Source organism: Anomalospiza imberbis, chromosome 5, assembly GCF_031753505.1.
Source record: "Anomalospiza imberbis isolate Cuckoo-Finch-1a 21T00152 chromosome 5, ASM3175350v1, whole genome shotgun sequence".
Taxonomy (NCBI): Eukaryota; Metazoa; Chordata; class Aves; order Passeriformes; family Viduidae; genus Anomalospiza; species Anomalospiza imberbis.
In genome coordinates, this window is record NC_089685.1 from 28,993,361 (window position 1) to 29,007,386 (window position 14,026).

The 14,026-nt window shown below is 41.0% G+C and overlaps 1 protein-coding gene across 5 annotated transcripts in view; it reads right to left on the minus strand.

Moving 5' to 3' along the window:
* Window positions 1-11,627, minus strand: part of ADAMTS20 (ADAM metallopeptidase with thrombospondin type 1 motif 20) — an 86,443-nt gene extending 74,816 nt beyond the window's left edge. For 3 of the 5 annotated variants that reach the window (XR_010999055.1, XR_010999056.1, XM_068190032.1), the window contains exons 1-2: window positions 10,932-11,626; window positions 10,272-10,618 (exon numbers count right to left, since the gene is read on the minus strand). Coding sequence is in view for 2 of the 5 variants with exons in the window: in XM_068190032.1 (XP_068046133.1) it covers window positions 10,272-10,618; window positions 10,932-11,583 (999 nt within the window). In the remaining 3 variants the exon portion in view is untranslated. Of the gene's footprint in view, window positions 1-10,271; window positions 10,619-10,931 lie in introns of all 5 variants that reach the window. The other 2 variants (XR_010999054.1, XM_068190033.1) reach the window with 1 other exon arrangement.
* Window positions 11,628-14,026: the final 2,399 nt, after the last annotated feature.

The following is a 14,026-nucleotide window of genomic DNA, read 5'->3' on the forward strand; positions in this document are numbered from 1 at the left end:
ATTACTAACAAAAGCACTGGCACATACACAAAGAACAAAAATTAAGCTCCTTTCCCCCAGCCTCCTGCCCCATAATCCTTTCAGTTATGAAATCCTAAAGCAGACTCTGTTCTTTCTCACTGCACTTCTAACCGAATTAATAATTTCCTATGCTTTAAGTATTCCACCTCAGAAGACTATGAGGAGGAAAAAACATGCAAGAATTTCATCAAAAATATTTTCAAAAGTTTTAACAACTTCCTCGCTTCAGCCAATTAAACACATCAAGTGAGTAGGTACACAGCATTCTGATAGATGTTTTGCCACTATGGCATAAGAATTACCCATAATACTATAGCAACAACATACAAAATATTGTTTAAGAGATTAAATGTTCGTGTCAACCTTGAAACTCAGGGTTATAGAGTGGCAGAGCAGGATAAATGAGAGCAGAAGCAAGACTAGGGCTTTTTTAAACAACCTAATAAGTCTTTTAAAAACTGCTGTAGACTGCTTTAGTGTCCAGGGTACTGGAATTACAATACCCCCTTGAATTTGGGATCCTTCTAAGCAGTTATCAGTCATCAATCTGTACGTCTGTTAGTCTGACACATGCCTGCAGCCCATCTGCAATCTTGCCTAATATATATAACATTATTAGAGCTGCTGTCAACACATTGTGGATGAATCCTCTGCACCAGCTTTGTCACAGAATGAAAAAAGACATCTAAATAGTATTTTCATTTCAAGACTGCTCAAATCTAACTCACAGAAGCACTTTTCCCCCTCAGTTTCATTTAAATTCTTTGCAAGCAGTCTTCATGCTGGATCTTTTATACATTCTGTTTAGCCTTCTCACATGCAGTGTTTCCAGGGCATGTAATTTGTAGAGGACAGCAGACTAAGTGTACCAAGAACAGCCTGGAAAGAGCTTCAGGAAAACAGACATGCCACAGCTCGTCAGTCAGTCTTAAGGTACAACCTTTTGGGTAAATGACAGGGACAGACAAGAGCCTGTTACTCAGGGACAAAGCATCAATTCTTATCAAGACTCATGTTTTATTACATATACTATAAAAGTCCCTGTTAACAAAATGTTGTAAATCTGACCCTACACTATTTGTCAACACTCACATGCTAATTAATTCTTTTCTCCTGATACACCAAACCCCATATTTCTACATAATAGATACTTAAAGTATGTTCTTCCAGATTTAAGCAAGAACTTTATTGTTCCTGCTTTATTTCCCACATACATTTTACTTGTCTCCTATTCTTTCAAACAGGTGGAGCAGATAATCTGGGTTTGTTTCTTCAAGAGTTTTCCAACAAACAGACAAGGAATGGTTTCAGTTACAACACACAGATTATAAGAACAATACCCCAGCACTAACAAGGAGAGAGTTCGTACTACATTCTAAACTAAACTTCCAGAACATCAGACTTCCACTGGAAAAGATTAACTGCAAGAACAAGGATATAGTCTTTTTTTACAATTTCATCCTAAAAAAAGAACCAAAAAAACCCAAAAAAAGTAAAAACTCCCAAACACTAAGACATATGTTTTTGACCAAGCCTCCTCACTTCAAAACTTCACAATAACAGATCACAAATTTACAGGCCAAAAAGTTAGGACAAACAGCTGGATGGGCAGACTCCTCCATTATGACTGCTGGCCTCAAAATTATTCTTAGCTTTTTTTTTTTCACATCAAAAGATTAACACAAGATGGTACAATTGTGTCCTTAAGGCTAGAGAGTCCGCCTTTACAGATACATGGGACAACCATTTTAGAAAAATGGAGTCAAGCTGTCAAGCTTCCTTTTGCTCACTCTTTGACCCACTGATTCTCACACAATATCCCAGGATCAATGGCCTGTTTAGATATGGAAAAAATAACTGAGCAAAAATCTATAATGCAAAAAGCTTTCATTCTTTCTACAATGAATTCTCTCCTCTTCAAGAATGCATGGATAAAGAAGCAATTACTATCATTGAGTAGTTATGAAGGCATCCTCCCAGTAGTCTCTGACAAATTTTTACACATCTATCTCAACTGAACTCACTATGTTGTATGTGAGAAAGAGCAAAAATTAAGAGACCAAGCAGTGTTCTATCTTAAGAAAGGTATTTGATATTTGTCATTCAAAACCAAAGACATTGAACTTGTAGCTACCCATTCCAATCCTCTATATCTGCCACAAAAATACATGGTTCACTCTTCATTTTCCTAACACATGCGTCTACAAAAATTCAGTCACCAGTTACACTGTCTGTTTATAGTCCTCCAGTCAAGAAAGTGATACTTCCCTTAGTAACAGATCCTGATGATCTTGGTTGCTGCATCTTGGACACACAAGGAAAAGAGCTGTGAGATCCAAATGGAGAATACTTTTGGTAAAATGAAATAAAGAAAAGTCACTTAGATGTACAGAGGCAGGTTGCTGAAACAGGAGCCCACGCATTTACAGGAAATTAAATCAGAAATTAACTGTATTTATTTATCATCTACAGATACCTCTCAAATCATCTAACAAGAAAGCTGCCTCAAACATTCTATTTCTGTTCTTCAGATAAAAAAAGTACTTTTAAAAGATCCCTTCAGTAGAAGTAGAGTACAAAATTGAAAACAGTCTCTTGCGCATCATAAATAAATAGTCCAAAGGAGGAGTGCTACCCAGAACTATACATATGTATAGATTTGAGAAAATTTATGAGAAAGCTCACATGAAAACGCTAATTTATTTTTTGGATTTAAAATATTATGGATGATCTAGACACTTTAGATTAAGTCAAGGTTCACAGGATCAACACAGCTACTCACTTTATAGTATGACTTAGTGGTTTAAAGTGGTTTAAAACTGTATAGTTTTAACCAATATTAACTCTATTCCAAGAGTTATGGAAGTAAATATTGCAAAATTATGGTTAAAGAATGCACCGTGCCCATATACAAATTACATCTTTGTCTATAAAGTTTGCAGAACACATGGAAAACATAAGGGATATATAGCAAATTTCAGAAATGAGGAATTAGTATGTCCATCAGCACAATTGGAACGGTTTCATAAAAACTCTAAAAGAACAATTGAAGCTCTGGAAAACTTGACTCTAAACTGGCAGACTCCCTCCCAGGTAAGCTCCACTCCTGTGCTCAAGTACTTCTCATGCCCTTAAAGTATGGCTTCTTAACTCACTTAAAAGCCTATAAGTAGTTTATAGCAAAAGCACTTTAACAGTCAAAGTAATTTACAAAATCCCTTCCTTTTATATTATTCTCTTCCCCTCTACTATCCCTTCCCTTTTGTTTATTGAAAGCTCTTAAACCATGTAAGAATCCTTCCCCTTTTTCTTCCTGCTTCACTGTTACAATATTTTATGATGAAAGACTAAAGAAGCATTGCTTAATTAAAGAAAAATATTACAGTGATCATAGTACACTGTCAACATGTGGAAAAAGTATTTCTGCTAGAAGATAATTCAGCTAGAAACACAATAAGAGATAGCAGTTCAAGCTAATGTATTAAGGTCAGAGCTAATATAATTGAAATAGGAAAATAGTATAAAATCATAAATTTTGTATTTCTTCCCTCATCAGGGAAGAAATATCTAGCAACAAATATTTCCTGGTAGAATATATTTTTAGAAGGGATTGAAAGCAACATTACGTTTGATGTTCTCAGAGAATAAAATGCTAAAAGTTTGTTATAGGCATCTACATCTTACAAATTCTGTGATGTTAAGATTGCCTGAGCTGACTATAATCACACAATTGAAAGAATTGATGGGGCATTCACCTACGGTTGGAAGTGTTCTAGTCTGCAAAGACACCTTTGGTTAGATAAAATTTCTTAATTCCAGATTGAAATTTAAGTTGCATGTAAATGCTTAAAAGGATTTTACTATTTGTATGTTTAGACCACGCCTTACCAATAACCATATGATAACCAGGAGTTTCTAAATAATATTGTAACAAAAACAGAGGGGCTAAATAGCAGACAACTTGTTAGAATGTAAAAAAAACCAATCTCAAAGCCACCTGGAAAGAGCGCTTGTTCACGGAAATTAAAAATTAATGAGATTCATTGGAGTAGAAGGAAGAGAGAGGGGTCATTTATTTATTTATTTATACCTTTATATACAATTCACAGTAAACAAGCTAGACAAGCCAACTAAAAATATGCATAACAGCTTTTTAAAATAGATATATACATGGAGATTCCATTATAGAAAAGCAGTTATCTTGGAACACCTGTTGAAATTGACAAAATAAAATGTATAAATACATCATGGGATTTTCTTGTTTGTTTGGAGGTTACTTTGGGAGGGAGTGGGTTGTTGGCTTTTATTTTTGAGTTTTAGATTTAGTTTTAACACCTAAACTATCATCAAGCTAAGTATTCTGACAGAGCACAGACCTGGGGGATCCATACACTTTATCTTGGAGGAAACTCCTTCATATCTTACCTGTCTCAGAAAATGTCAAGCAAATTTACATTTGCAACTTATCTCTGTTAAGAGAGAACTTCCTAGTTTTGATGTTTTTAAGTGGATACAGAACCACCTTTTTCTGTCACTGGGAGATGAATAGCTCCATACAGTCCTTCTGACCTCATAAGCACCATCACAGGCAGTTATCACCCAGGAGCACATAAGCTGTGGTTAGATTTTCACCTTAGTCAGCCACACAGTAAGCTACCTTGAGTACTTCTGTAAATATGTGCATTCCCAGAAGGTATTAACTGTTCTCAGTGTCTGGCTTTGCTATCTTAATCTTGCCATTTTCTATATGAGGGTATGTCTGAAATGGAGTGAGAATTGAGACTATTGCAGATACACTATCTCATATGGGAAGTCTATCTATTCCCCAAGAGTACAAAGTTTCCTGAGACCCATGACAGCTTAACTGTTGGCTGCCACCTGGGACTGGAAGTATTAAGTTCAGACAAAAATTTAAAAAAACCCCACACAATCCCCCCTCCTTCCCCCCCACCTATTTGCACACGAATAATTTAGCTTAGTGACAGCAAAGGGCCATATGTTGTGTACTCTGCCCTTCCCTGACACAGAAACTTCTGTGTACTTCCTCGAAGTTTAATGAACATGTGTGTTTGTATATATATACACAGATAAAAGTAAATCAAAGTTCCCTTGGCTGCCCAGAGCATACCAGCAAATTTACCTGTGTCCCATAGATCTAAAAAATAAAAGCAGCAGTTGAGAAAAAGCTGCAACTGTCAGAACAATTTATTTGGCAAACATATGAGCAAAGAATGTGCCCAAGCAGTCACCAAGGAAAGGCCACTTGACACAGGACATGGGCAGAAGGCAGGCCAGTGATGGCTGAGCATCCTTGACATAAAACATTACATAGGCACATCCAGTCTGTTGAAATGACAATTCCTGCAGAATTTTGCTGGTGAACAGGTAGACACATACTCAGGTCCTACTGCTGTTGATAAAACATTTTCTGTGACAGACCTTCAGCTGCACAATCGACAACTCCATGTATCTTCTCAGTTTACAACTGCAATTACCACCCGTATTTGCTGATCTGTGCTGGCCCATATGTGAAGGTATGGCATCTGTGGACATATTTCCAGGAAAAGTTGAGATGCAAAGAGCCTGAGGAAAACATACTGAAGAAGATTCAGGGTTTTTAAAACAGCTGAAGAGGGGATCTAAATTGTCTTATTTTTTGTAACAAGCCAAAAAGAAAGAACATTTTATCTTAAACTTGCAAAGTAAAACCTTTTACTTAAAACCACTTTGTGCTGATCAGAGACAGAGCAAATGCTGAGGGTTGCAGATCCAGAGCCGGAGTCTCACCTTATTTCTATGTATGACACAAGAAACCAGAACTACTAAGTGGAAGTCTTCAGATCACCCAGACAGTAGCAGTAAGACTTTGTTTGCTCAAGCAAGACTCAATTGCCTTGAGTTGACATTTTAATAGGATTATTTTCCTAGCTTATGATGGAATCAGTATATTAAGACAAAAAAACCCTATAAAATCCAGTATGTGCCTTATGGATGTTCACAGCTTTATAAATGTAACCTGAATACTGAAACTATCCTGCCTTCCAGTTTCAGAAAGTAACTTTTTTGAAGTGACAGCTTAGAAGTTAAAGCATTAAATTACATCAAGGTAAGCATATTTTCCAGTTATAAGTCTTAAAGTTTCTTGGAAAAAACAATGTAGTTTCACTCACAGAGGTTGTTAGTACAAAGGAGCACAAAACCAGGGAGCAATTATCTGGAGTTTGTTACCTGCACTAGATCTCCACAAGAAACCAGATGCTGGCTATTGTAGCAGTAGCTTCTAGCAAGTTTTTGGGCTTTGGATTGTTGGGGTTTTTAACCAAACAACTAAAAATCACAGTTTCTTAAGACACATTCCAAGACTGCTTACTTTTCCTTAAAAGGAGCCACTTTACCCATTCATAGCAACAGACAGAGCTGTTTTCAAAACCTCTTAGAAAGGTGATTCGCTGACCCGTATTAATAAAAAATAAACACAACCTCCTGTACTGGGGATTGCGAAGATCCACACTTCAGTTCATACTCCTGCCATTCTCCAGACAAAAATAAGTCTGATGTGCAGTAAGGGAGCATTACCAAAGGGCTCCCTTGAGCTGCTGAAGAAGAAACTTGTCACAATCCAAAGCTACATTAGAACAAAGTGGTCCTGCCTTCCTGGACTGCAGGCAAATCCAAGCAAGAAAAGATTCACGTGTACTTTTCTACTCCTGCCAGTCAGTGAGCATGTGAAATTGCTCTACACATGAGAGACCAGACACCCAAAAGAATGTGTTTTTTCCTTCTTTCTTACCTTTTCATCTCTCACAGTAGTCACATAAAACACCTTTGGCACTTAGCTCACAAAAACTGATTTTAGCTGTTCTCAGCATCAGCCAACACTGTCCTAACCCCTGAGAAAAACTTACCAGGTTTCTCAGCAGACTAAACAAACTGTTTCTATAGCATTCATTCAGGATTATGAAAAAAAAAAAACACCAACCAAAAAAAGCTTCTTTTTTTAGATAGGTCCTTCTAGGAATTAATGTGCATTCTAGTTAAAATAAGGGAGCTATCATCATTTATAAGACACTCCTTCCTTGCAATTACTACAGACTCCCTGCTGACCTTCTAACCTCCCTGTGCCATTTGCACCCCTGAACCCAGGGCATGGTCGGAAATGTAACATAACAAAACTGCATACAGTGAGTGTATCAGGAGCCATTAAGCAATGCTCCATGGATACTCTGGGTTGTAGATGCTCTTAGCACATGCAGGAAAAGACTTAATGGAGGGTGAAAAGGCAAAGCAGAGTGGAACAGGACAACACACTCAACCTGAGAATGCAAAAAAAGAAAAGAAGGAATTTGAGGAGGAATGAAGTTGTGAATGAATGCAGTCAGACCTTGGGGATAAATGCCTACAGGATAAAGTGAACAGAAGTACCTGGTTTCACTTCATGTGACTCAGGCAAATATACAGAGCAATTTTTAAAATTCCATTGTTATACTTCCTGTACCTTTATAACTAAGTACACCTCCCTAACTTTTATAGCATTGGTCAAATATAAGCAATTCTCTTATATATGCAAAGCTGGAAGATAGTTCAAAGCAGTGTCTTAAGTTCCATACACTAAGCTCAAGTTCAGCAATCCTACAAAGAGAAAGGATTTCGCCTAAAATAAATATAATGCAAGGCTACTGAGTCACTAGCCTGGTTTCTACCCTCTTGCTACCAATAAATAGTATCTTACCTCAGCAGCAGTCAGACATGAAATGTTTGGATGCACTCATGAAGCATGGCACTGTTCATTAAAAGAGCAATAACTGAGTAATGTATTTTTTTCAGGTACATTTGTTGAATGCAAAAACCCATTAAATTTTAAAAGCTTTGAGGATCAAAACATCTTTTTAATAATTTTTGAGGGCAATCCATCTAGGAATAAGGAATGCATTCAAGGAGGACAAGATCTCACAGGACAATTCCACCTGGTCTGTAGTTCCCTCTTTTCACATTAATTCTTCTCTTAACTCCAAAAAAGTTTTCTCCTTTTGCAGTCACACAAGGCAGAAAACATTTGCTTTGAATCCATGAGGATGAGGAAGAACATTAGCCTGAAGGTTCTGAGGCAAATTGAAGACACTCTGTGCAGTTACAGGCAACCAGCTGGCTCGTGACCACCACACAATCCCTCCCTGGAAAACTATAGGCATATCCCACAGAAGTGCAACAGCATCCATGGAAGCTCTGCTTCCTCTTCTGAAAACCACCACCACTGAGGGGAAAGCAGACACAACACTGGCTATGCTACATACCTTCCAAGGCTGTATCTGCCTGTGCAGAAAGTGAAATGAGAGGTGACACAAAGTCCTGAGAGCAGCGAGACAGTAAGGTCTTTGCTGGTGGCTCAGACCAGGCACTCTGTGAGCCAAGCATGAAGTACACCTGGAAGCTCCAGTGACAAATTTACAAGGCTCATCTAGAAGAGGCAAAGGCCTAATTTAAAGGCATTCAGGGATTTCTGAGCACAGACATACATGATGATACTGTAATGTATCAGTAAGGAGGACAGGGGAGAGAAATAAGAAGTGAGACTTTCAGCTTGTTGCAGGCAAGAAGATGGTCCTGTGATGAAGAATTTGAGAACTGATAAATGAGGTATTTGAGACAACTTTTAGCAGCAGTAAGTACATGTTTTGATGAAAAGTTATTTTCAATGTACATGGTCCTTTCAAGTAATGCAAAGCAACAATTTACAAGAACAGAATTCAAACAAATAGCAAAGGTTATGAAAGTAGAAATTCTTAGAACTTCTCATATTTATTCTGTATAAAGTATTCTCAATGACATGACATTTGAGCATTTATTAAAACATGAAACATGGAAGAAATAAACCAAAACCAACCATATTTGTGATACCTCATCCTCCCCTCTCTTAATAAACATACTACTCTCTCTCTTAGTAAACATATTAAGATATTTGGTATAGCTTTGAATTGGGTTTTGGATAACGTAGTCAAGAACCAATGACAGTTGTTTGTAAAGCAAGATATATAGATAAAACTTAGGATGAATACAAACTACTGTTTTCAAATGCTTGTTTCTCCACTAATTTCCAAGGATTATCCAAAGTCCACACAACTCAACCCAAAGACAAGATGGTATATACCCAAATATCCAAAAAGCACAAGAAAGAAGTGTGTCTTTCAAATGGCAGTTATTTCTGGTTCTGTCTTCTATCCTGTGTATCACCTTCTTTTAATACACATTAAACAGGCCTAAACACATCCAATCAATTGCATTCTATTTTGTGTAGGCTACTAGAAAGAGCCTAGTAAATGAAGTTGTATTTTCTTGAGGTCCCAAAAATAAGTCTTGCACCTTCAGTTTCCTGAGTGACTGCAAAAAAATGGAACAACCCCAACTTAAATTCACAGTAATATCTACAATGCTGTATTTCTACCGTGTGCCTGTTACACAACTTGTTCTTGGCATTTCAATAAGTAGTGATGTGGTAAAGCACAAGGTATCAGTCTTCGTGTTTCTAGGCACAAAACTATAAAATTTAGCAACACAGTACAACTGTTTTCAAAGACAGTTGTGCGATACTATTTCTCCATTATCACTTTAGAAGACATAAATGCTATCAAGGGTTAAGTACAGAATGTATATCATTGCAGTTTTGATTTGTCTACTCAATTCAATTCTTAAGAAGCATTTTGCAGACACACTTCCACTGAAGTTGGAAACGTTCCTATTCCCTTTTAACAGAAATGTGTTTAGACAGAACTGCTGCACACTTATTAGGATATAACATACCTTATAATATTATTGAAAGCTGAGGAAGAAACTGATCAACACCAGCTCTTCTCTCACCATCTCAACTACCATTACTCCTCACTCAAACCACAATATCTGTTAAGCTACAAATACATAACTGATGCCAACTGACAGCATCATTTTATCAAGACAATAGCTTACTGTGTTTCTAAGGCATGCTTTTCCCCTCCATTATAACGCTCTTGGTGTCAGGAGCTACATCAACCAACTATATTAATGGACAGCAAGAGATTCTTTGAAAGCGGCATTTGTATATCCCACCAGAGAAGTATCATCATGACTGCACACTGCTGATGCCAAGACATTTCATGACCAACTACTTGGAATGATGCCCAAGAATTTCCAGCTTAGCTCTCCAGCAAAGGCATCCCACTACATTTCTTTCAGGGAGGAGAATATGAATGGAGACAGGAAGCAGTGACCAACATGCTTACCAAACCACCACAGATGCTGAAGACAGCCATGTGCGTCTCCTGGGCATTGACATGCCCGCGATAGAAACAGTGGCGCAAATCAGGGGACGACTGCTCCTGCGGCGCCCCGACGTGCACCACCGTGTACTGAGCAGCAACGAAGCCTGCATCAGCACTCAGGTTGAGCTGGAAGACCTGTCCGTATGCTCTGAGCTGGTAATGTGTTCGGAAAGCAGCGGGCTCAAGCGGTGCCTCCAAGCTCCTTTTCCTCCTTCTGAAGTGATGCGTGTGCGGGAAAACTTCTCCAAACTCATTCACTCGGACAGGTGTGATGATTTCGTAAGAGGAGAGCTGCCTCACCAAGGTCTCTGCAACAGAAGGCAGGAGGCTCAGCCTGACGCCCAGCACAGCAGCAACCCCTCGCCGGCATCCGCACGGCTCCTGGCACGCCACTCGTGGCGCCAGCCCGGGGTCCGGTGACAGCCGGGGGGCGGGGGGCTGCCGCCAGCACGCCCGCGAGACCCCGCGGCGGCGGCCGCCCGGCCCCGCCACTCGCCGCCGCCGGGAGCGAGCGCTGCCTCCTCCCGCACGCCGGGGAGCGGCGGCCGCCCCGGAGGGCACGGCGCCCGCCGCAGGGCCGGGACCCCGGGCCGGTCGCCGCCTTTGCTGCCGCTCGCTTACCTTGTCTGGGATGGAAGCGGACTGCCCACGACGCGGTGACGAGCAGGGAGAGGGGGCACAGCAGACCCGCCAGCCGCCTCGCCCCCCGCATGGCTCGCTCCGCGGCGGCCGTGCCCGCAGCGCCCCCGGGCCGCCGCTGCCTCAGCGCCCGCCGGCCGCCCGGGCCGGCCCCGCACCGCGCCGCTCCTCCATGCGCCCCGCGCCCCTCCTCGTGTCCCGCCGCCTCCGCGGCCCCGCACACGCCCGCGGGGAGCCGCCCCGCGCCCGCGCTCCCTCTCCTCCCGCCCCTCGCCTCCGCTCCCCCAGCTCGCTCTCCGCCGCCGGGGTGGGCGAGGGCGGCCCTTCCCTTCCCGTCCCTGCCTCCGCCTCCCGTGCCGCTGCCCCCGCGGCCGGCGGGGCGGCGCGGAGATGCCCGCTGCCCCCAGGCGGGGCCATCCCCGCACCTCACAGCGGGCGCGGGCTTGGCCCGCCCCCGGGCCACGGGCCGCCCAAAGGCGGAGGGCAGCCCCTCTCCGCGACGTGGGCAGGGCCGGCCCGGGGGTCCCGGCCCCGTCCCGCCGTCCCCCGCCCCGGCTGCAGGCGGCGTTACCGCACGCGAGACGTGTCGCTCCAGCCGAAATATGGGCTTCTGAGAAGCCTGGCAAAGCCGCATCCCCACCGGGAACGGCAGAGGCCGTGCCGTAAAATCCAGCGGTGTGTGTCTCACAGATTCAGTATCACCCAACCGCAGCCCCCGCCCATCACCTGCCCCTGCACCGCCGTTCCAGGGGGAAGCCGTTTCCCCAGCCTGCTTCGAAGGAAGGGGACGTCCAGGCAGAGCCTGACACCACGGTGTAGACAGACAGGAATTGTTCTAGCTCCAGGTCCCCTGCTTAGGGTGTTCTGTCTGGGCGCAGTCTTTCTAAAGCTGCTTTCAGGGAGCCCGGCATCCCTTGCATGGAGTGTGTGGATTATCTGTTTTACTTGAATACTTTTTTTCCTGAAATGAGGGAATGGGCTAATCAGGCATGGAGTGAAGCTGTTTAGTACTGAAACAGCCTTCACTGCTAGAATAAAATCATATATCCCTTGTCAACAGTACAGGATTGTAGAAGGAATACCTGGATTGTTCCAATGGATATTGGTATCCAGCATAATCTTGAGAATATTGAGTCTTGTTGAGAATAACATATTTCTTCTTGAATACCCAGAAAATGGAAGCTCTCAGATGGATATTAAACTGTTTCCTCTATGTGAGGTCACTGATAAGCACAGTTATATGAAAAGAAAAAAAAATATTTCAAATCTGAAGAGTTCTGCAAAATGAAAGCAAACAAAAAGCTTATGTCTCCAAATACCATGAATATCAAAGAAATCCAACAAGAAGCAAGAATTGCAAACTATTTCTTTTAAACTACATACACCAGAGAAGACTGATCATGATATGTAAACAGAACTCCAGTTCTGAGAATTGGGTATGAGAAAGGAGGTGGGAGGACAGAGGTCCATTCTGCCTAGCACAGAAGCATGAAGATACAACATTCATTTCAGTACCCCGAGATGCCCTTTTGCAGAACACACACGGGCAAAGTAGAGTAGAGCAAAAGTAGAACAAAGTTTAAGGATGTGTGCTTTGATTTTATTGGCATAAAACATATAAACAATAGTAAGACATTAAATTGAGAGGAGCAATTGGTGTACATGCCTCTGATTTCTCCAGCAAATTAGAATTTTTCTGTTTCTTGGATCTTAATCATTGAAACTGTTATCAGAGTGCAGCAAGTTATCTCCTTCCCAGTCAACATAAATAGTTGTCAGTGATGAAGCAAATGGGCACTACTTCATTAAATGGAAGCAAATACCTACTGATTCAGACATGATGTTTCACTTGTTTATGATTTTCAAAATTACTTTTTGTAAAAATAAACAGAAACACTAAGCACCAGGAAAGTCAAAGGTTCAGTGATCCCAATTAAAGCACAAAGCTTTGTTGTAGACCACTTCAAAGCAAATATGACTCAATTTTTTAACAATATATGTATTTTTATTGTTTTAGAAAAGATATTTGCTTCAAATGCAAATATTTTAAAAGCAATAAAATTACTTCTCCTAAATCTCATTTTAATGTGTTTAAATTTCCCTGTATTCTATGTGAGAATGGAACCCCAGCTCTTCTATGGTAAACACTGAAGGTCTATCTCTCCCTGAAGATCGATTGTTTAGAACAATTTAAAATTGACAACCTTCATTTAGATTGACACATGTTCCAGTATCTCCTGCCATGGCCATAGACAAAACCAGTGCCAGCAAAGGCACTTTTTTTCCAAATTTTCAACTGAAACAAAAATTAAATTTCCAAACATGAATCCAGCGATTCAGGCAATGTGAGGCCACACAGTTGAACACCTTTTTATACTTAGCAGCCATTATTCCTTCAAAAACTACTGATGCCCTATAGGTATTAGGCACAAGTCTGATTTTCAAATGCAAGATGGGTTAGCTGTGCAGGAGCAAAGGACAATAGGGCAGGGGATTAAGGCAGTTCTAGCAGTGTTCATGTTACCTGAATGGCTCTGGGCAATAAGCTGCGGTCATTCATTTGACCTCCACCCATATGGCATCACTTTGAATCTTGTGTGGAGCAAATATAACCCTGTATATCAAAGCAAGAGGTACATTTCTCTTACAAAGAAATATAAGTACATCAGAAAATTAAGAAATCATGGAAACAGTTGCTACAACTGTTAGAGGTAGAAAGGTAGAGACAGGCTTCAGGATGAAATGAAGATGAAGAATTATGGAAGTCATTCAAAGAAGCAGAACTGCAAAAAAACCCCATAATGAAATATCAAAAGATAATATTTTTTTTTAAAGAGAGGGAGGTAAGTACAGAAACAAGAACACAGAGAGGTTGTGCAGTCTCCATCCTTCTATATACTCAAAATTCGCCTGGTCAGGAAGCCCTGAGCAGCCTGAATTAAGTTTTAAATTAGTCCTGCTTTGAGCAGGAGGTTGGCCTAGGTGACCTCCAGAGTCTACTTCCAGCCCAGGTTATTCTATGATTCTATGAAACAAAAATTTAAAAAAAGGTTCTTGGAGAAAGCTGAAAATACTTA